We start from the raw sequence: 22829 nt of genomic DNA, 5'->3' as shown, positions 1-22829 counted from the left end.
CATTTCGTCCCCTGACGTCATACTCACATAGTTCCACCTCTATCCACCATATTAGACCGTGACGTCATCATTGGCACGCGGCAGGTGGTTCTTTCTACAATGCTATTGTAGATAGCGCTACAAGTCTCAATGCGAAATCAGGTGTTTTCTAGTTGCAGCCACAGATGGCGCTTTGCTCTCAGGGAGGTAGGAGATCTCACGAAATCTCGAAATGTGATGAGTAGTTGCTGCCACAGATGGCGCTCAGATAAAAGGTGGTAGCAGACCCCACGCAATCTCGAAATGTGATGAGTAAGAGCTGACGCTCTTAAAAGGAAACAAGCATTCAGGTTAGCTTTGCCAGCATAGAGCTCTTTCTCAAGCTTTCGCGTGCTCAGTAAACATGAGTTGCACGAGATTATCGAAAGGACCTTTATATCACAAATCTTTTATGCTTCCCGTATTTCCACCAAAGAAAACTGCTAAAGCTTGAAACCAATACTCACATTTGCCTACACAGAACTTGATGTTTAGCCGCCGCGGTGGCTGAGTGATTATGGCTCTCGGCTGCTGACCCGAAAGACGCGGGTTCGATCCCGGCCGCGGGGGTCGAATTTCGATGGAGGCGAAATTCTAGAGGCCCGTGTACTGTGCGATGTCAGTGCACGTTAAAGAACCCCAGGTGGTCGAAATTTCCGGAGCCCTTCACTACGGCGTTTCTCATAGCCTGAGTCGCTTTGGGACGTTAAACCCCTATAAACCAAACCAAACCAGAACTTGATGTTTCGACACACAAAAGCAATTCCACAAGAACACTTCAGCAGACTGCTTTAGCACCCTCAAGAAGAACACTGCAGCACAACTTAAAGCTGAACGCCGCTTCCAGATCGCTTCCCGCAAATGTGGTGCCTTAAAGAAAACATCTGGTTACGCCACCTCGCCCTTCCTGCCACTCTCTGACTCCTGACACACATGACACCGTCTACGTCAGGTCTGAGGTTGCTATTCTTCCTATACATAGACCAGGAGAAGGATCTGTCACGCCGTGAAACCCCAGCTTGTCACATGGAGAATTCGCCTATATAATTCCAAAGCTACGGCTTCGTCTCTATTCACCACCACCAGGAAGTCTGTCATAACAGTAGCGTTTCTGACTCCAAAGTAGCTAAAACACAAGTGGTCACCGAATCCACCCGTAAGCACCTTCACCTGACTAACACCATGACTGTGCGTACGACAGCCAAAGATGACCGCAAAGAGGTTATTTCGGAAGTAGATCGAAATTCTGAAGTCTCGACGCAAAATTCTAGGTCTGTTAATGCAAAACACCGTAGCACGACCCACTCCCAGACAGAAAAAAAGATTTCCATTTAAAATATTTTAGAAGCTGCGTGCTAGACAAGAGCGTCTATTGTCACGGAATTGCTTTAAAAACCGTTCTATGGTTATTCTATTCCCGTAGCAAATCATGTGTCTTGCGAGGGCTTGCAATACCCGACGCTGACCTAGGGTGACGGGCGTCTCTTCGGAGCATCGGAACACAACAAGCTAAGACTGGCATTCTCTTTCTTGAGTAATAGGCATGCAAAATCAGATACCATTTAAATGTGCCCTCTCGTTCGAAGGGGCGGGAAAATGTCCATCCGTTGCAATAGGCCTCCGTGCACAAAGACGGAACGGGAAACGATCCTCTGGCGCCATTTCAAGGATGTGAGATTCATCTTTCCTGGTCATTCTAGGAAGTCTGAATCAAAATTGCGGCATTCCTGAACGAACTAATGTGCCTTTTTTCTTGACTAAGGTGTCGCTTTGCTCTTTCGCAGGCGCGTCTCGCAAGTATAAACGGAGGATCGTTACTTCGGAACGTGTTTGCCACTGCGCTTTTCTTTCAGATGTCGAAATATCAGCTGCAGGCATTCAAAGCAACCCTTTTTTACGTAACAGATAGATTATAAATAACCAAAACAGGTTTTTAAATGATTAGCACTTAGTGGCAATGTCACCACTTTCCAATTGGTCGATATTAGTTGTTCATTTTTTTAGTACCATGCACTCCTCGTTTTAGAGTAATTAACATAATTCACCGCATTTCTGTAGATCCTCGAAAAGCAAGGAAGCGTGCTTTTGAATTTGGCAGTTAGCATATTGTTTAATCCTCTAAGTGTTCTTTCAATATCTTGTGTTGTCCTTTATCAGAAAACGGTATACGTGAAGCGACTAAGAAAAATAAACGTGTTTATTTGGTATCCTTTTTGCCTTAATTGCAGTAGTTGCTCCCGGACACGGTGCGACGGGATCCATTGATGGGAGAGCGATCACAACCGTCTTGTTTCTTGTACGAACTTCTCATCTCCCTGAAGTCAGTTTACTTCACTGTCTTCCCCGAAAACTTTCAGTGGTGGTGACCAGCGCTGGGATCGCAGGCAGTTGCCGCCTTGTGGTTCTCCGCAATTTGGCTCCCCTTCGTGGAAAAAAACAACAAGCAAGCAGTAAAATGTGACGCTATTGTTTGTGGTATCAGCGGTCCGTAATTTCGCTTTCGGCACCGAACATACTTTGGCGAATTTATTTTATATGTTACGAGCAGTCACCTCAAGCATGCTGATCTAGAAACAGCTCACTTGTAAACAGTAATATTTAAACTTCGGTGTAGGCTTTTCACACCAAACACCGTAAACTTTTTTTTACTCCTTAAACCGCCAATGTCACCAACGTGTGGTGTGCGGTGAGCTGAATTAATGGCAGTGGTGGTCGGGAAAGTACTCTTTCTCGCGAACTGAAGGCGATGGAGACCTTACAAAAAAATAATTTCGCTGTAGTCAATTACCACGTCTAAACTTTCATTTATTTCATATTCCAGTTTGCCTTTCGTTCAAACATAATATTCAGCGCTACACTTTAGCTTCCCTCTACAAAGAGCGTTTCACCTAAGACTGCAGAATTTTTTAAATAGGCGCTTTGAGTTAGAACATCAGAATGCTGCCAAGACGTGCTAACTAGGAGGCTGATTAACTAATATTCAATTGATTAGTTTTTAACGATTACAGTTTGGCTCCATAGTTACTGACAGGCGTCTAGCACAACATACGTAGTATCCGTACCAGTTCTTAGAATTACAAAAACGTGGTTGCCCTCGGCGTTGTGGGCCAACAAATTTTGGGGACATTGCGCCAAAATACATGAGCGTTCGTAGAGCTTGCATGCAAAGCAACCTCTCCAGAGCATGTGACCCGTCGAAATAGCGAAAATTTGTTGGGCCATAGCACCGAGGGCAACCGAGTTTTCGAAATTCTAAATGTGATATTGATATTACTTCCGGGGGGCTATGTGCCTTTCAATAATTAAGGAGCCTAGCAGTAATAGTTAAAAATTAACTTTTCAATATTAGTTCACCAGCCTGCTAGTTAGCACATCTTAGCTATATTATGATGTACCACACCGCTGTAAATGCTATGCGAACAGAAACGCTCTGCTAACTCAAAAAGCTAATTTTTAAAAATTGGGCAAAATCATTGGCGACACACATATATAGCCTGTCAAAATGCCAGCTAATTTTATTTGCCTGTTTCTCAAAGTATCCCTATTGTAACCATCACTACTTTTGAAGGTTATCTTGTGACAGGCACCAAGACGACAGGACAAAAAATTGAGAGCTCTTGGCATAGCGTCATGCAATTATGAGCAGAAATTTACTCACAGTGAAATGCTCAGCCATGTCCTTTTCCTGTGGAAGAAAAAGACACAAATAAATGTTACCGCTATTTCATGCGCTCATCTTTAAAATGTCATTGTTATTATTAGTTTAGCTGACAGCCTTTAACTGCAGACTCATTACTGCTACACTTAGCGGCCTACGGCCTGTCTACAGTTGGCAAGGAAACGCGTTGCATTTCTTCTTTGGTTATGCTTATTACGCGTTCACCCTTTCATGAGGCAGCTCGATTTCCTTCTATTTATCGAGGTTCAAAGTTTCAAAACAAAAGAAACATCTGATGATTTGAATTTAAAGAATGTGTGTTTAATTTCTGATGCCATGTATTATAAGGTAAGATATGTTGTACGCTTTTAGCTTTGTTCCTTTCCGCTATAGTGTGCTTTTATTTGTTGCAGAATTCTTCAGTGGCCACTTTGTAATATACACCCGCTCAAAATAAAAACTAGAAATGAACTTCGTAAAGGTTGCCTGGCTAGCAGTTCGTAAAGGTTGTGCGGAATGCCGAGTAGAAATGCCCTTTTGCCAGCGTTGCCTATGGTCCAAGGCTCAAAACAAGCAAAACTTTTGCAACAAATACTGTAGTTGCTACACGCACTTCCCAGTTGTTCCAAATAGCTATCTCTCTCACCCCGTATACAAGCCTTGCGAACATTCCTGATACCAATAGTATATATGAATGCCATGCCTGCGAGCCTTTCCAAATCGCATCCATCTGCGAGTGCCCACAGTCCAAGCCAATCATCCATGTCTGAATAACTGAACGGCTACTCACAAGGTCGTTTCCGACGCACAGCTTTCGGATGACACACGCGCTGTCCTGGCAGGCGAGACTTCTGGCCGCGTTGTCGAAACTTCGGTTGGCCTGCAACACACAATTTCACGGAAATCAGCTTCGCTCTCATACACCACTTTAACAAAAGCCTATTCTGGAAGATGCAGGCTTAATATCACAGAACAAAATTCAGGGCAGCAAAAAAATATGCAAAAAAACAAACAGCGAAGTATCGAAACTATGAGTACTAGAAGGATGAGTACTAGAGAAACTATGAGTAATAAAACGAATCACCGCATAATTATGGTTTTTATGGGGGTATTCTGTGTCTGCAATTTCAGATTTGCGCAATGCTGCAATCGCTTTTATTAAAGCTTGGAGAATTTTATCCTGTACTACTGATAAACGGGTACAGAGACCAAGGAGGGCAAACATACACAGTTGATTCTGGGCCAGTGCATTTTACTTTCGCAAAAAGCGTTCTTTGTGGCATATGTCAACATGTGCAACTGATTTAATTCTTTGTGTTGCTGGATTTTTTTTCTTCTTGGTTTCTCTGTCCAAGATAAGACATAAATGACCTCATTTAGTAACAGTGTTTTTACCAAATAGTTCTTTCCATATTTATCATATCTATCTGCCGGCTGTGAGATCAAGCAAGTCATTAGAGTTTGCCGCTGCTACAGAAATACCGCGAACAACATCAACCGATGCGGTCGTAAAATGCGCGTGAGATGTATTCCGCGCCGTCTGCAGCAAAGTGAGACGCACAACAACTTCGCAGCTTCACGCCGTCAGGCATAATTATGCTAAGGAGTGGAGTATCCTCTCAAGGGGAACCACAGGTTTCCCCTTGTTTTCAGGCGCTATTCTTCGTACACAACCAATTGTGTCTCACTCTCCTTCCGTCTGCACACGGACCACGTAGGTGGGAAAGAAATCGAAGGCATTCCTTACCGCTTCCGAGATGGAGCGCCGAATGCATTGAAGTTCACTCTTGAGCTGCCCGTCGTTCTTATCTGCACAGAAAAACAGTCGGCGCCGCATGTATTGACGCATCAAATCAGCACTTGTGAAGCCCCTTTTGAGTACTTTTGTGATGCACACAAGCGCTTTCCTCAATTATCACCATTTGTCACTTGACGCTCGTTTGCATGACCTCGCTTTTTTTCTGCATGCTTTTTACGCAGAGTCAAATCTCATGACAACTAGTCGCTCTACGCACTACATGCAGCACTTCACCTTAAGCCTCAGTAAGGGAAGAGGCATAAGAATATGTGCAAAGTACAGTTGTGTTTTAATCTCTCCTTCCGTGAAACCGGAATTTAGGCCAGGTTTTACGATTTCACATACCGCATCGCCATGTCATCTCACGGAGTGCTTCTATTTAATATGAGCTAGCGTATATAATATATTTCTACAACGACACATCCAGACAACAGCACCACGGCGGATTAAAGACGTCAGCGGTAGCAATATAACTCAAGAAAAAAAAACAAATAGTTATGGCCTCATCTTCGGTCGCTGAACGCAGCATATGTCTCGACCCTACAAACTCACCGCAGAGCTCCAAATGGTGAGCATAGCTCAGGGCAGCGAAAGCAGCGAGCAGCACGCAGGCCAAGAATGCCTTCATGGTTCCTATCTGGCTCTTCGCAACGGATTGAGTTCCAAGTGAGAAAGTGCGAGTGCCGCGAGAGAACGGCTTGCTGAATTTTATATGCACAAGAACGCTGTCTCCATTCGGTTGCAACCACGGTGAAAGACGTAGCTTACACCGTGGTTGCAAGCCAAGCTCGGTGGCACCACTCTGTGGTTGAGAGCCAAAAGCAGGCGACGTCAGTGCAAGGCTCTTTCGACCTTATTGGTCGCTCATGGCGTCAAAACAAACAGCGGTACCTCCTGCGTGGTCCGTGACGCTGTAACCGATTTCCTTCCACTCGTTTTGACGCACTGCAAGTGTGAATGAGCGCGCGCGCCGCACCTGAGAGCACAAGGTACACGTGGGGAAATCAAGGACATATACCCGCCTCCTGGCCACCGGCGACGCACACCGCGCTTTCTTCTGATCGCAACTCCGGTTGCCCCAAGCGCTGAAACCAACCTGACGTTGTTTCTTCATGTTTAGGATGAATGCGTCAGTATATTATGACGTGAGGGTTCTTTGGCCTGCTTTCTGCCTGAGGTTACAAGTGTTAGAGCATGATTTAAATGCTCCCACACAATGCACTCAAGCATGCGTGTCATTTATATTTCCTTCCTTATTGCCGCTTCATCATTATTGCGAGTGGCTATCCACATTACTGCGCAGGCGCCGTGCGCAGCTGAATGGTTCCGCGCGAAGTTTCTCCGGCGTGGTTTCACTTTGTGGCTTTTTCAGTATTTACTGCTTTCTCAGTTTTGAAGTGGAAGCAATGTACCCGACGGGCAGTTATTGCTTTTGCTCGTTTCGATAGAGCAGCGCCTCAAGGTTAGACTTCGTACGTCTTATTTTTCATCGAGCGCTTTCCTGGTAACTGCTCTGATACTAACGATCACAGATGACAGCACGCACTGATGCCTCCGCCGTACCTTCTCCCCTATCTCTTACTGTCTCGGTCGAGATCTTGTCTTGCGGTATTCACCTTACACCACTTCAGTGTGATTCCTGAAACATTTAGAACATCTATTCATTCCTAATTTTTAACTCACCTTAAGCGTGCTGATGAGTTTTGGATATATATATTTATAGTTATCAATTCTTGATTTTCCGTGAGTCCGCTTCTTAAAAGCGTTAAGTGTTGAAGCCTTCAATCCTAAAGCGCAGCGTGCAGGGCGCATTTTATTGTTTCTCTTAGGATAAATTTTCTAACACATCATCAATATCACTGAGTCATCTTATAATCGCGAAAAACCATTATAGCTTTGGCAGCTTGTCTTCGTGCCGTTTTCTAAAAAAGGTTCTTACGGGTTCAGTTGTTTTTCTGACCATACGCAATTTCGCCGTAACCCTAGCCATAATTATTCGTTATTCGAATTCAGTGACCAGCTTCTATGAACAAAGAAACGAAGCGGTGAGTGGTATAAAATGCCTTGCCAAGAAAATATTTTTTTGCAAAATAGATTGCAGCCGGTTTCAGAAGCAAAGCCGTGGTAATCACTCTTCATGAACACCCGCCTAAACCACACTGTGTGTTACGCTTTTTAAACTTCTCTATTTCAATTCGTTGAGCAGGACTGAATCCATGCCAACAGAAGGCTCACGTGGACGACCAAGGATATTCCGCTGGCATCAACACCAGGCAACTGTGTCGTGAGGAAGCTCGGCAGTGAATTGGTTTCCGAGCACACGTATCCCGCGAGCTTTCGCGGCTGACGTTACACCCAACCCTGAAAGGTCAACGTGCATACGTTTTACGCTGTTCTTTTACGCAACACCGCTAGGCTCCCGTTCAGCGGATATACCGCGGTAGTTGCTGGCGTTCGCATGTCGACAAAATTCCAATTATTCGATAGGAATGTGACTTGACACGCTGAGTGTGAAATGAAAGTGGTTGAAATTTATAATGAATTGTGATTACGATGTCGTAGCATGACTCAAATGTCATTATGAAATGTAAGGATGTAAGGTAAAATAATTAGGCTGAACGAAAATTACGATAAATATTTGGGAATGCAACCCATGAGTCTTCGGTTTGCAGTCAGACACGCTACAACTAGCTCACTGACGCAGGTTAGCTCGACTTGGTTAAAAGGGACGCCTTGTGTATTTTGTTGTCTAAGGTGGTTTATTGATGTCCAGGTCTCACTAGCAAAAACTTTGAAAAATGTCAAATTGCAAGAGACTGTTATGAAAATATTGAAGGCAATGGTTCATTACTGTGATATGTAGAAAAATCTTTATTTTTAATTGTTTCCATCGACCGCATCGAAGAGTTAAAACAGCCATATAAAACCAATGGGGAACGCTTTTGAGAACAGCAAAAACGTGAATAGAAAAAATATTACTGCAATCGCGTGATCTGCAGATATATTGTTTTTTATAGTGAAGTCATGCATTACATGAAAAAATTGCGTTCCTAAACGGTTTCTTGCTCAAAAAAGTTTTTGTCCAGAATCGTTGGGTATGATGCCTGCTGATGTATGCTAATGAGCGTGTGCAATTTTAAAAGGCACTAACTAAGGGTAAAATCAGTTCATGGCTCTAGCGAATGTGGCGGCGAATTTTTATTCCGTATATTTTTAATATTAGTGACCCCCAAAAATTATTCCTAGGCTGAGCGTCGGTTTTGTAGTAGTCGTCTTAACCGCATGGTGGTGAGCGTAGTAACACCACGTCACACTGATTGGTCAACTTGGAGTGACATCACGCATAACGTCATTGCAACGAGCCAGGCTAATTAGTCCGAATACAGTAAAGTCCCCATTGACAGCATCGTGATGTAACCAGCACCCTGCTGCAGGAGAAGTCAAACCAGAGAGAATAAGCGATATTATAGCACAGTACTGCTCTTAGACGTCGGTGATACGGATGTCGGCCCGGGCCGTCGCCGTAGCCGGCAGAGAGAGCTCAGGAGGGTCGTTGCCGTGGAAACAGGGGGAGGCGGTTGTGTCCAGAGCGTAAGAATGTGGCACGCTTCGCCTGCAGCGGCCGCAGCGAAACGAGCCGGCCGAGGAAAAGCTCATCGGCGGCCGTGTTGCGCGCTTTGAGCGGCCGACTGAAGAGGAATGCTAATTGATGAACGAGTACGTGTGGTAAAGTAGAGTGGGCTAAAACTTTACTCGTGTGCATGTCTTTATCAAACTCTTGGACTCGATATATCAGGAAATGAAAATGCCTCCCAGCTGCGCTGAAATTTTTCAATACCGACCATTGTAATCGTCCAGTGAGTTTTTTTTTTTCACACCCACACATGAAAGATCGACAGTACCGCATTTTGCACATAATATTTTCGTGCTTCAGACGCGAATTTTTGTGGGACAATATTGCACCTGTATTTTGTATTCGTTTTCTCCACGAAGGCCAAATGTGGCAACTGCGATAAAATAGCTGTTAGCCCACGGGGCATCCTGCAGGGAATTGTCGTCGTTTCTGGCGAGCACATTACTACTTCCTCTGTCCGCTGCGTCTACAACTGCTCGCTTAGGAAAGCTGCGAGCTATTTGCTTAGCCCAGTCCGCATTTAATTCACAAAAAGAACGTGGAACGTACCTCTGATGAAACTTTGCTTTGAATTCTGTAGGAATAAATGGTCATAAAAAGAAGTCCCCTGCGACGAAAGACCACCAGATATGGGTAGGCTGCACTTTTTTGTATCTCAGAGACAGAGTGTTTTCTGCCTGGTGCGTACGTTAATATGTTTCTGCGGACGAGTATGCGTCGGATAGTTTGTATGATGGAGGTCAGCTCGCATACTCTATGATACAGAGTTGCTTGGAAATTATATCTGCTCAACCTGATCACAACTTTCAGATATACAAAACAGTACTATGAAACTGTCCACAAGGGCGGTGATGTCAGTGGTGCGTCTTGTATAGTGGTAATATCCGGCTTGACAGCAATGCGAACAACAGAAATTGCGACAGAATCTCTGGCCTGTTCGCAAAGTATTCTCTTTATTTCAGAATTAATACGAAGATTAAAAGCACTGCCCCCATAGTAGGGACACCAAAAATAGCTTCTCTTCCGTACGCCAGTTAACGCCGAAAACAGTGGTATTTTGGTCGGCTAAGGATCGGCTATCAACTGGTGCTTTTCATTCCGTAGTAGCTTCTTGAAACTGTAAGATGTTGACAAAGCAGCTCAATTGTAGACTGAAGTGCGTTAAGGCGTCCTTAACTGCGTAACGAATCAGTTTGGTGGATATACGAACAACATTCACACACACGAAAAAAATACCGTACCCCTGCAGCCAGGTGCACTGCGGTGCAGACGAGCCTCTCGCACCTGAGATCGCAGCCTTGGCGTGACCGCATGAATTTTTCCGTCTTAATTCAGGCGTGCAGCGTCAAAATTAGAAACGTGGGCAATGGAACGTTTATGCGCATGTAGTATATGTTCGAACACCGTATAGCTATAGAGCTATCTCGAGAACGAATAAGATAATGGCCGTTCATTTCTCAAAGGCATGCGTTTATGACGATTTCAGATTGTCAAAGTGTGTGCGTTCCTATCGAACTGCCCGAGAACGCGGAAATGGCTACCCACAAGAGCGAATGCCATCGGAACACGGTTACTATCCGTTATGATTTGGTGCTGGCAAAATATAACACAACACAAATTATATCTATTTCCAAATTCATTTCAGTGCGCGTATCCTTACCTCGGTGTCCGTATCGGTAAAGGTATCGGTATTTACCTTTGAGCAGTTGACTACTGAAATGAAAGCAATATTAGCACAGTATTTTGAATGCAGCACAAACATATAAAGGACATATAATAGCCGGTAACGTCCATGCTGCAGTATGAATGGTCTGCTTTAGTCTACTTCGCTTTACCCGTGCAGTGCTTCTGTGAATAAACTTCACAACAACATCGGCTAATGTTAAGGAGCCAACTGAGCTCATCTTATTGAATACCTTAATCCAGCTAAAACACAATGTCCTTGTCTGCAGCAGAATAAGGGTTTGCAAAAGAAACTGTGCTCTCACAGACGCCAGTATGCGCAGATGGTTCCGCTTTCAAGTCAGTTTGAGCACCACTCACCTGGCAATCCAGCAACACGTGGTGAGACCACAAACGAACAATTGAGGTAACACATGAAACGAATATTTTAAGGTCTTTTTTTTTCAAGCTGAGCCTAATGCACCTAAACGCAGGTGAGAAAGATGCGTTATCCGCACAAACCGTAGCGCTATCAGAGTTTGACACGTCAATTACATGTCACTTAGAGCATATCTACGCCTCGAATTAATAAAAATTAAGCAACTAATTTAGACAATATCAGCATGTAAACTGTATATCCGATACTTTTCTGAATTTCACCCAGTTTTGTTCGGCAAAATATATTTCTACAATTTTTCTACAGTTATTTACAAGCTGTATTTTTGAAATTAATTGTTCAAATTATTATGCTGTGAATACTGCAGAAAAAAAACGGAACATCCATTGTGAGCATCCGCTTCGCATGCGGGAGGTGCGGGGTTCGATCCCCAGTGCCGCCGGGTACCGAACGGTGATACAATGGGTAGAAGCTTTCTATTGCCTGGTGCTCGGCTTATTCATGGTGAAGACTTGGGAAATGGGTCTTTGACCCCACCTTGAGCGAGCGAAAATACCTTAATTGTGCCATGGCGCTCTTTGGCTGCAGATTTCCTTGCGCGATAAAAATTCACTATCATCATCATCATCCATTAGGTTCAATAAGAGGCACCTGCTCCGCTTATAAACAAGCAAGTAAAGGCGAATAGCGGGCTTCTGTCGCAAGTACTCTCATGACAGCATTTTTTTTATTATTCACTCCCTTGTTCTTTGTTCACGGAACCTAGAATTTATGAGGTCTAGAAATTATTTTAATTCTGCATGGAAGTCTATATTCACGAGCAGTTTCAAAATTGTAGACCGGTACTGGAAGCACTACGACATTACAACGGCTAGCATTCTAGTTTCCTGTCTGCCTCTCCTATTTCGCCTGTAGTAATGAACTGAGAAAGCCACACTGCCAACTAGCGAAACTAAATGCTTTAACGTTCACTGTAGCAGAGTCGTTGCTTTGCTACTTGGTTCAATATAGATGCGAAGAAATAGCTGCGAGTGATACGCGGACGGAGAAGAGGCAAAGATGTTTGCGTTTGCGAGTGTCTTTCAATCTCCTTCATTTGTTTCTCGTTCTTTCGTCCTCAAACGGCGATGGGCCTAATTATTTCATCGTTATTGTCCTCTTCTGAATTCAGATCTTTTGCCGATTTCTTCATATCCTTGGCAGTCAGTGAGAAAGTAGCGCTGGCGAAAGAATAAATGAAACCACGCTCGAAACAGTACGACCTATGAGGTTCAGGCTGACAAAGAAAGTTCACACGAGTATATCCAGCTCATTTTGATCCGCACGTCGACGGTGTCAGGCTCACCTTCAGTTTGACATAGAGATTGCGCGCAGGTTGTCTAAGCATTATTTGGCGCCTTTCGTTATCACTGTTTTTGCAAAAGGATAATATAGTGGTGAGCTTGCCATGACTGCAAAATTTGACTTACTGAATTTGGCTTATTTCTAAAAGAAATCATGTACTGAAGGAGCCGAGCACAAAACCGACCATGCTATAAGGCGTTCGCCTTAGCCCACTCAGGCAACGACTCATTAAACAGGGAGCGCCGGAACCAGGAACTTGGAAGATATGCAAGTTTATTATTATACAAGAAAGAAATTTGTCCATTACACCCAATATTTTACTGGAACCTAAACGGAACAAATATAGAAATGACCGCCGCCTGAATACAGCCTCTTACTCGAGCACTACATCTCTGCTTCAGCTCTCGAACCATTTTTGAGCCTTAGCCCTTGCAATCCTAGAGAAGATTCGATTTGCGATTTCTGAATTGCGCGAAGGATGCGATTTCACTATAAACTGGTGCGCATATTCATTGCTTCCCATGACATTCCTCAACAAGGAAACTACATTTATTAAGTACGACAGGACACCCGTTCGTAATGAATCCCGTTAGGTTATGAGTACGCTTTCGTGGTTCTCTTAATTCTTGGATTTTTTGACAGCTTTACCCAAACCTATTTTCCCGCTTTGTTCACCAAGCCTGTGTTTCTTTACATTAATAGCTTTCGCGAAGTTTCAGCGCAAGGGGTTTAATTTTTCTTTGTAGGCAGGGCACTCCACCGAGGTATTAGTGCGTCACCCCGCATTAATAAGAGTGAACCATGCTTGTGTTCAGCCCGAGAATGGCGGATAGTGAGAGTGTGTCATGTAAACCATGAGATTCTGGACGTGAACTCTGTCGTGATGATGATCGGTAACGCTTTGCTGCACTAAATTTGCGCCGCCACCGCCAGTTGGTTTAATTTGTCTCTTTTTTTGCTGAGCTGTTGTTTCGTTCGGTCTTAGAGATATGAATGTTCCCCGCTGATAAAAAAAATTATGTCTGGGAACCCATTGTTTTCGAGTCACTGTAGAAACTTGGCTTGCAGGGCCAAAAAAAAACATTAGCAGTCTTACATGTCCGCGAAACTACTTCTGATGCGCTCCTTTTACTGTCGGTAATATTTTCCAACGTTCGTTGTGCTTTCTCGGACTCCATGGAAGAAGGCAACAACGGTTGCTTCTTCCTGATGTTCCTCCTGGGCTCTGTGAGCGCTTCGTGCGCCCACGCTCGAAGTCATCACTGGGGTCGGCGGCGGTTCCGTCAAGTAATAGCTTACCAGAAAGCACAACGACGACACGGTGGGTGCCAGGCGATTTCATGTCTTAGATTGCTTCTAAGGAATACAACCAATCTTCTTCAAATTGTTCCACATATCTGTAAGATTAGCTCAACAGCACTTCGCCTTTATGAAGGCCATCTGTGCAACGTTATTCATCTCTGCACTCAAGTATGAGCAGCATTCTAAAACGTTCTTTGAACATAGAGGTATATCAGTGCATGTTCCCGGGACATTCAAATGCAAAAGCAAAGGCTGGAGTTATTTGCTTCTCTTCTTTCTAGTTCTGTTCGATTGCGGACGCATCATCCACGCAGCTCTTTGATTACAGGTAGTGCAGAAGCTGCAGAACAACACACCTACGCAAGAAAGGCTTTCGATTGCGAAGCCTGAGGAACACTCAAAATGAGAAATATTGCAGATTTCCTCTCATCATTCTTCAAGCTAAGAAAACGAATATGCGACCACACGAAGAGCGTGTTCCGCTCCACTCTTTTAAGCAGAATCAAGGAACTCTCATCGGGAAAAAAAAAGTTGACAATTAAGGCCGGGGTCAAACAAACCGATGCGCCTCTTAGAAGAAAACTGGCGGGGACACTTAGGCTCCGCCTTAAGGGTATGAGGCGGTAGCTTAATGGGTTAATTCCCTTAGATGCAGGAGGACATTGTCTAGGATCCTCATACCTCCCCCACCCCCCTATCGTAGTCGGGTACCGGTTAAGCGATACGCCACTTCCCTGCGAGGGCAGGTGCTCTCAGCGGTGGACCTTGTTGCACCCAGGTTGCTCTTCCCGAGCGACCAATCGACGAGGCCGCTGCTGTGACTCAGTGGTTATGGCGCTCGTCTGCTGACTCAAAAGACACGGGTTCGATCCCGGCCGCGGAGGTCGAATTTCGATGGAGGCTATATTCTGGAGGTCCGTGTACTGTGCGATGTCGGTGTACCAGAACCCCAGGCTGTACAAATTTCCGGAGCCGTTCACTACGGCTTTCCTCATATAGCCTGAGTCGCTTTGGGACGCTAAACGCCCATAACACGAACCATTAATTTAACTGCCATTTTCCACGGTGTGCAGTTTGCCCACTATCCGGTAGACAGGTTGTGATGGCGACGCAAGGTCACGTGACCTAAGTGGTCCACCTACCTCCTAAATTGCTCTCTGGGGACCACCTGCCATAGCCATGCCCGTCACTTTCCGCTCACAACACCGATGCCGGCAACGCTAACACCGGATTTTCTAACGAGCGGGGAATTACGTTAGCGCGTTAAATGTAATGAAATACACTCGCATAAAACTATTTGAACACAAGATCAGGTTTACCCTTCACAAGAAAAGCAGGCATACGCAACTTGCGCTTTGAAATGCTTGGTCTTCTTTATGCCGGACGACGTAGGGAATGCTGGGACCATTGCACGAAATAAAGATGACCATTATGTATAAAATCTTAAATTCTTCCAAATCCGCTTTATACAGCAGTGTCTAACAAAACCCGGACGTGGTCTTTAAAGTCCTTCGGTGGCCGCTATTCTCGGTGCCAGTCCCGCGTCTTGTGCTGGTTTCTGTTCATTCCATGTTCTGAAAAATTTTACAGGCACACGCGCAGGAGTTTAACAATGACACCTACTGAGGGGATGGAATCGGTGCGTAGTGACTGAGTGTGCTGGGGCCATAACGACTGGTTATGAATGAAGAAAAGTCGTAGCAGTCCTTTAGTGGACAACTCAACCACGCCATTCTCGAAAATATAACGGCTGGTGTCAAAGAGGGAGGAAAGAAAGGGGCGCCTTAATTAAATGCCTCTAATTGATTTTCGACCACCTCGACATATTTAATGCGCACCGGGATCACAAATTGGCGTCTTCTACGCTTTTTCTTACGTCGAAACGTAGCTGCCGCTGCCGGAATCGGGTGTCACGTCCTCGCGCTCAGCAGCCGAGGGCACTAAGCACTGAGCCGCCGCAGCGGGTGCTTGACGAAGAGGAGGGAGGCCCCGGTAGCTTTAAAACTTGATCGTTTCTTCTCACTTTGGCAAGATCTCATCATTAATTCAACTGTCATTCCCATCCGTGTTAACAGGACGCACTGCTTTTCTTCCCTGACACGTCCCCCGTTTTGCTCGTCCTGAGGCGCGCTCGATTGCAAGCATAGACTGGCAACACTACAGCGCGTTTGGTACAATGGCCTCAATGTTTAATCTGTGGTTCCAGCAGACGGCTAGGATCTATGCGAAGTAATAAAATATTTCGAGACATATAGCCAGCATCCTGCACAACATTTGGTACAAATATAGAGCTGCTGACTCCTTCTTTCCGCCCGGTCGAAATGTGTGATTTTAGTGCCAAAGCTCTACTCCTCCTGTGCAAAGCTGAAGGTCATGTGGCTATGAAACTTCACCTTCAAACAATGAGGAGCGGAGGCTTGGCTCTGACGTCATGCCGAGTGACACGCTGCGCCTCGCCACAGGTGAACGGCACTCTCGCATCTGCTGCATAAAAGCGCGTGGCGTGTGCTTACCTTCACACAAAGGCTATGCATGGGCAACTTGACGGAACGAATGCTTCGAAGATGTATGGTCGCAGTTCAAGCCAAACCATTGATATGCAATAAAGTTTAATCTAAGCTAAACCCTGCCTAACCATGATTAACACAGCTTTCGCTTGTTTTACTATGTACAGCCGCGTTGAACCATAGCTATTTTTATTTTTTTTTTGCATGGATCCCCAAGGCCAGGCTGCGGAGCCATTCACCCCAAGGCTGTGATAGCTGAATTCTTTTGGGCCATGAGGTCGAGCGTTTGAATTGAACGGCATGAAAAGATTTAAATGCTGCTTGTTTAGCAATGAATCCGTCTTTTGCCGCCGTATCGGTATCAGCATAGCCACAAAGAGGCACAGAATCTACTTTATTAAAAACAGAAAGTAGACATAGTTGTTCACAGTGACCCTTTAATCTTACGCCTGATCTTGCCTGAGGTATGCGCTGTCTTATCTTCATAGCATTTGCATGTTATTTACCTACCGTTCGCCTTCCGATTCTCGCATGATTCTTCCTGTGAAGATATGTGCCACATGAGGCGTGGAAAATTGAAACAGCAGCATTCTTCGGGTTCGCTCTCGGCAAATGCCAGGTGCGGTCGACGAATCACGTAACAGGAGGGAGGATGCAACGTCCGATGCTGGAGGCCTGTGCGAGGGCCACGGCACACATGTCTCGGTCCGAGGATCAACAGTTAGACGGAAAAACCTCAGCGGCTTGCAGCAGATCCCTTGCCTGATGAAGAGCCATGCGGATGCTGACTGCGGATGCATCGTGTCGAAGTGGCCCAGTGGTTCATAACGTGATTCATTTAACTGTCATCATTACACTCAAATATGCTCGCGACTGAACGCCCGCACACGTTCTCTTGAATCGCTTTTTCTACCACATCATCCGTCCACAATACAGGTGAAGCTAAGTCTCCTAAGCGAACAAAAAAATGTTGAAAGGGCTTTCACGTAGCATTACGTGGATGCCCTTTCAACTGTTTTTGCTTGCTTGTTTATTGCGCCGTGGCGGGCCACCTTAGCTTTTTGCAACTCATGCCTTCGATGGTCCGCACAGCGCGCTATAAGAGCGCCCTGTCCAGCTCCCGCTCCTCACCATTCGCTGCTCCAGCGCGGACGGGGCATAGAATGTCACGTGGTACGTGCGTGACGGAGTGTGCTCCCCGCAGGCTCGCGGTTTTCGAATGACGCCAGAAATGGCCAAAATTTATTCAGCTACAGAGGCAAATAAAGGCGTTTTCGAAGTTCTCAGTACAGATGTGTCTATTACAAACAGCCGGCTACAAGCCGCTAATTGCAATTAAGCCCCTGTAATAGTTAACTGCTACCAACCAGAAAGTTAACGCATAGGATTCAGTTAACCAGTGTCTGCTTTCTAATGTCCGCTAACACTGATATTACTATATATGCTGCGAAGAACTTCTCTTTACCTCAAAACTTTATTTTAAAAATTCTTGGCGGGCTTCCGTGAAACACCCATTTATATTATCTAAAAGCACTTTCTTCTCTTTTCATGCCAGTTTGCAACAAACAGATGGGCGTGGTTATGTTTAGCGCTTAGTTGCTTTGGTTTATTGGCAGTGATATTAAATCTTTGCCGTGGTTATTTGTTGTAAGGCGTCAAGACATTGCTATTTTCTTTTTTTTTCTCTGTGCTCATGGTTCATTGCTGCCAGCAGCGACAGAGAACAAAGAAGCGCAGTGGTGCACGCGAGAGGCGAAGCAGCAGCCACCGAATGCGGACGCGTGCCGGCACGTCTTGCGCCGCTGAGCTTCCATCAGAGGACCTGCGAGGCTCGAGCCGACGCGCTTGCAGGTGAGGGGATGCCGCTGCCGTCTAGACGTATACGAGCCCTCTATCGAGGCTACCTAACTCGTCTGAATGTTCTCTCGCTTCTCACAAGCCTCGGCCCCGTTTCCTATGCCCACTGGAATCCCTAACTGCGCAGGATGCTCAGCGTGTGTGTGCGACGCGTTGGCCATAAGTAACATAGGTGTCTATCATCGCCGCAGGAAACGTTCATGGCCGGGCGACTGCTGCGCAACCACCGGCTGCACAATATACGCAAAAGCGTGCAGCGCGCAGCGCCGATGGTGCGCAACGACGTCACCCGTTTGCCCTTCGAGTGCCTCAGCCTTGTTCCTCTGGGGCCCAAGCCGCTCGTCCACAGCGCAGATATTCCCGATACCGCCGTTTTCACAAGCGCAGCCGGAGTGACCGCCTGCTTCATACGCCAGGCCTGCCTCGAGCCACGCATGTGTACGCCGCTGTTTGGCACAATATTGTGCCCATTCAAGCGCTCGCTGTGCGAGCTCCTGGGCGGCTGGCAGGGCACCATCTGTGTTATTCTCTCGCCTTTGGCCGTTGGCGTCTTCCGCATGTCCTTCCAGTTTGCCCGCATGGTTGCCGAGTGTGCCTGCAAAGTGGTGCTCCTGTACATTGAATGGTTTATCGCAGCCTCCTTCCTCGCGCCACTGCTCTCCTGGACCCGCCACTTCTTGTTCGCCACGGTCACTGGGAAAAAGCCAGCAGCCAGTGACCAAGACAGCAGCAAGGTCAAAAAGAATGGCACCGGTGCACAGGAGCGCAGGTGCTGAAATGAGCCGGCAGTATGTCCACTTCGATGACTACTTGCTCGCTCAGCAGTGGCGCTACATTTGGCTGCTGCACTTCACCAATGTGCCCCTGCTGTGCAGGGCGGTCAAGCGGTTGGGGAGCCACGGGAACCCGTGGATCTGCAGGCCATGCGAGTAGCGCCATCTGTGCAGGACATTTTGCAACTGATACGACTAGCGCAGCCTCGCCTTTTCCTGGCTCCCGAGAATGAACTACGGCTGGCTGGTGACATAATGCTGCGCACTGTCCGCTGATTCTCGTTTCCAAGCGAAACCGGGACCTCTTGATCGACTGCGGCAAACGCTTGTTCACTGCGCTCGCGCGATCGCAGCTCATATGGGCGTTTTTTTACTGAGCTGAATGAAACTCTTTGTTTTCTTTCTTGATTTAAGTCGCTCCTTCTCTAGGCTCGAAAAGAAGAAAAAATTAATACAGATGCCGACATTCTCGACTATTTTAGCAAGCCAACTGCAGTGACGTCGAGACAGTTTTAGAGCGAAAGCTCCACTCCTCCCCTACAAAGCTGAAGGTCATGTGGCCATGAAATTTCACCTCCAAACCAGGAGGAGCGGAGGTTTGGCTCTTACGTCATGCCACGTGACTCGCTGCACCTCGCCACAGCTGCATATGTGGATCCGGCGGCATTCTCGCAACTGCTGGAAATCGGGTGATGCTCAGTTCACTGTATAAAAGCCCGTGGCGTGTGCTTACGTTCACACAAAGGCCGTGGATGAGCAACGGGATGGCACTAGTGCTTAGACTAACTATCGTCTCTGTCAAGCGGAATCTGATGATCTTCACGATATGAAAAGGCGTCAGATCGAATAACCACACTTAACAGAGCTTTTGCTCGTCTTACTTGGTTCAGCCGGGTCGAACCACCGCACATTTTCTCGTTGTACGCTGCCAATCGGCTTCCACGACAGAATATACATGTCCGGAAAGTCTTAACAAGAGGGCCGGAAAGCATTGCGCATACTACCTGAATACGGAAGCGTTCAACAACTCTATGTGGCTAGCTGTGTTTATAAAAGTAAATTGTGCACTACAATACCTTTGCAGGAAAATATATTTTCTCTCGGTGGAATGAAAAGTCATTTAGACGCAGTTCGCTGACTTAATGAAGCGGACAACAGTTGTCTTTGCTTTGGTCAAGATTTTCGCCAGACGGGAAGCCAGTAGTCATGGATGGCGTTATCGGTTACAGTCAGCGGTGTTCAGAGTGAGCGTGTGGTAGAAACGCCTCAAGATACTTTTCAACGTTTTGACAAGAGGTCTTAATTGTCTTCGTCAAAAAAGAGCGTTCATCACTGGTGAGGTTGAAACCGCACGCGGCGGAAGCGTTGCGAAATTCCGTGATTTTAGCCCGCTGCGCAAAAGATTGCAGTTGAATATAACATCCTAGTCGCATTCGATTACAAAAATATGCAAACCAAGGAATCAAGGAATAAAAAAATCAAGGAATTGTCCATGTCTAGGGATTGAGGGATTGACTATGTTGGGGAAGGACACATGGTACTATTTCTGACTACGTAAGCTAACTTGTTGCTAGATTGAGACTGTTCATTGACATTTCTTTTAAATTTGTGTTCACCGCCTACACTTGATTGGCTCCTAGTTCTACCAGTATTTTTTTGGGACCGAATTCTTGTTTCGAGCAAAACTTGTGCAATATCACAACACTTGTTCATTGAGAATTGGTTATTTCGCTTTTTACTTCAGGCGTTTGAACACCACTTCCATGGTTAAGATACATTAGCAAAATAAATGATAAAGTTTATGCTTCTGGAGAAGCACACCAGGCGCTTTTCTGACCCTCTGGGTAACAATTTTATATCACTTGATTCTGCCGCATGCCGTCTGGACGGCGGAAACTGCGGGCTGTGTCTCTAAGCGCCGTGTACGTAGGCGAAATTTAGCGTATGTACCAATTAAGTGCTTGCTGCATCGCCAAAGAAAGCAACAATATTGCATATATTTACGTTCGCATACAAATACTGCAGTTTAAAAGCATGCGCTGGCTGTGCGTTGTAAAAAAAAAAATCGTTTGCTTTTCTTTGCCCGCATCCATGTGGGGCACCACATTTATGTCTTTTTTTGCGTTTCAACATAGGCAGCCTTTCCTTTTATAACACTACCGATGCATTCGGACAGCATCACTGCGCTTTTCCAAGCGATATAGCAGAGGTTGAAGAGAACCCACGGCGCAATCAGCCACTTTGTTCTTTCAACACCGGCGCATTCACTCGACCATGTTGTTGCCGCTGAATCAGGGAAGGTGTGTGGGCCCTGCCACAAACTGCTTTAACGGGCTCAACGTTTGGCAGACTGGCACAACTGCGCTTCAACTCCCATCGCGATGTCTACGTGCTGCATATGTGTTGCACGATCGAGGATGTTGCTTCATCATTTAATCTCTTAACTGCGACGCCGTCAGAATGCAGCGGCGTCCCTAGAAGACTCGCGGGATTTTTTTTTGCTGGAGGTATCGTCAGTTCTGCAACTATTTCGGCCGCCAAAACTGGTCCGGCGTCAAATTGATGGGCTTCTCTGTGCGCGGAAGTTAACTTCCAAAATTTCATCAACCCAGCCGTTAAGCGTGCATATAGCACAAAGAATACATACACATACAGCACAAAAGCACAAAGAATGCAGTGCGCCCAGCCTGTAGGATCTCTTCGCGTTCTACTAAAGACGACGAACACGCGACTTGCTCCCTCTTGCTCCAAGCCAAGCCTGGGCTGTTTCCAGAGTTGAGTTAGCATTGTGGATACGGGGATCGAACGTGAAGCCAAAATAGACATCAATATGCACCCTATAGTGGCGGCTGCTTGATCCCGTCAAGGGCAGCTATATTTAATTACCAGTAGCACCTCGTATAGCCCATGAAATCGAAAACTCCTAGGAGAGATGGGCCGCTCATCTGGCGCACTGCTGCGGCCAACGCTATAGCCGCATCAATCCCTCGTTCGCTGACCATCACACTGTGCCAAACTCCACCCTCAATACAGCCATTTTCACTGGCGCCAAGTGCCTTGCACGCGCATTAAAGTGTCCTCTCTCTCTCTCTCTCCTCTTTATCGGCATCACCTGCATCTCGGAAATAGTTTCACCCATCTAAGAAGTTTCGAGTAGTAAAGGTGATACGCGAGAAGTATGAGGAGGTTTCTAGAGATCAGAGTTCTAAGTTCTTGCCTGCTATTTAACAGGTCACAAAAAAAAAATTACGTTCAGTACCGTAACAGCGCCATACAGGCCATATTGGTCTGGATAAGAGCGTTTTGTTTTAATTTGCAGTTCTGTTCGCACATACCAAAAATGCTATAATTGGGCTCTACGAAAAAATTTTGAGATTTGCAACTCCTAATAGATAAGTTACCACGGCAAAAATATCAGAGGGGAATCAGCAGAAAAGTAGGATGTTCCGGCTGCAACTTGACATTCTGAGCTCTTGATATAAAAGTATTGACCTTTTGTCGCACTCCGCCATCGTACGGAGTATTTTACGACAAAGAAGCTATATATTCATTAAAATTCTTACAATGTGCTTAAGAAGGAGGAGGATGTAAACTCCCAGAACGGCTCTAAAAAAACTTCAGCGGCCATTATTCCCGTACAAAACAAGGCGTCTTGCGCCGGCGTGCTATACTTGATGCAGACAACTGGTAACAGGAGTCACTTGGGGGCGTCCGCCCAAAGCAGGCGACGAGCTGCGGTCTCTTTACTCACAAATTCGGCTGAGAAAGGCGAGGTCATCAGCCAGTTTCGCCCAATACCTTCGGTGAGGTGAAACATGTTTCCAGCCATTGAAATTGGCCTCCACGAACCAAGACGGAGTGGGATAAAGTCCCTACGCG

At 45.9% G+C, this 22829-nt stretch overlaps 1 protein-coding gene across 1 annotated transcript; it reads right to left on the bottom strand.

Moving 5' to 3' along the window:
- Positions 1-2197: 2197 nt before the first annotated feature.
- Positions 2198-6184, bottom strand: LOC144114869 (antimicrobial peptide microplusin-like). The gene is made up of 5 exons (XM_077648870.1): positions 6027-6184; positions 5424-5485; positions 4467-4556; positions 3677-3703; positions 2198-2440 (listed from the first exon to the last, which is right to left on the bottom strand). The coding sequence occupies exons 1-5, from the start codon at positions 6100-6102 to the stop codon at positions 2372-2374; spliced, it is 324 nt and encodes a 107-aa protein (XP_077504996.1). The 5' UTR covers positions 6103-6184; the 3' UTR covers positions 2198-2371.
- Positions 6185-22829: the final 16645 nt, after the last annotated feature.

Source organism: Amblyomma americanum, chromosome 1, assembly GCF_052857255.1.
Source record: "Amblyomma americanum isolate KBUSLIRL-KWMA chromosome 1, ASM5285725v1, whole genome shotgun sequence".
NCBI classification, from domain to species: domain Eukaryota; kingdom Metazoa; phylum Arthropoda; class Arachnida; order Ixodida; family Ixodidae; genus Amblyomma; species Amblyomma americanum.
Note: the sequence above shows the minus strand (reverse complement) of the source record. Positions and strands in the feature narration are given on the sequence as shown.

What these genes read in the sequence shown, in the direction of transcription:
- LOC144114869 (XM_077648870.1), bottom strand. Translation starts at nt 6,102, where the DNA reads ATGAAGGCATTCTTGGCCTGCGTGCTGCTCGCTGCTTTCGCTGCCCTG. An exon ending in GGCGCTCCATCTCGGAAGCG is followed by an intron (nt 4,557 to 5,423) that starts GTAAGGAATGCC and finishes TGTGTGTTGCAG; the next exon opens with GCCAACCGAAGTTTCGACAA. An exon ending in ACATGGCTGAGCATTTCACT is followed by an intron (nt 2,441 to 3,676) that starts GTGAGTAAATTT and finishes TTTTCCACGAAG; the next exon opens with GGGAGCCAAATTGCGGAGAA.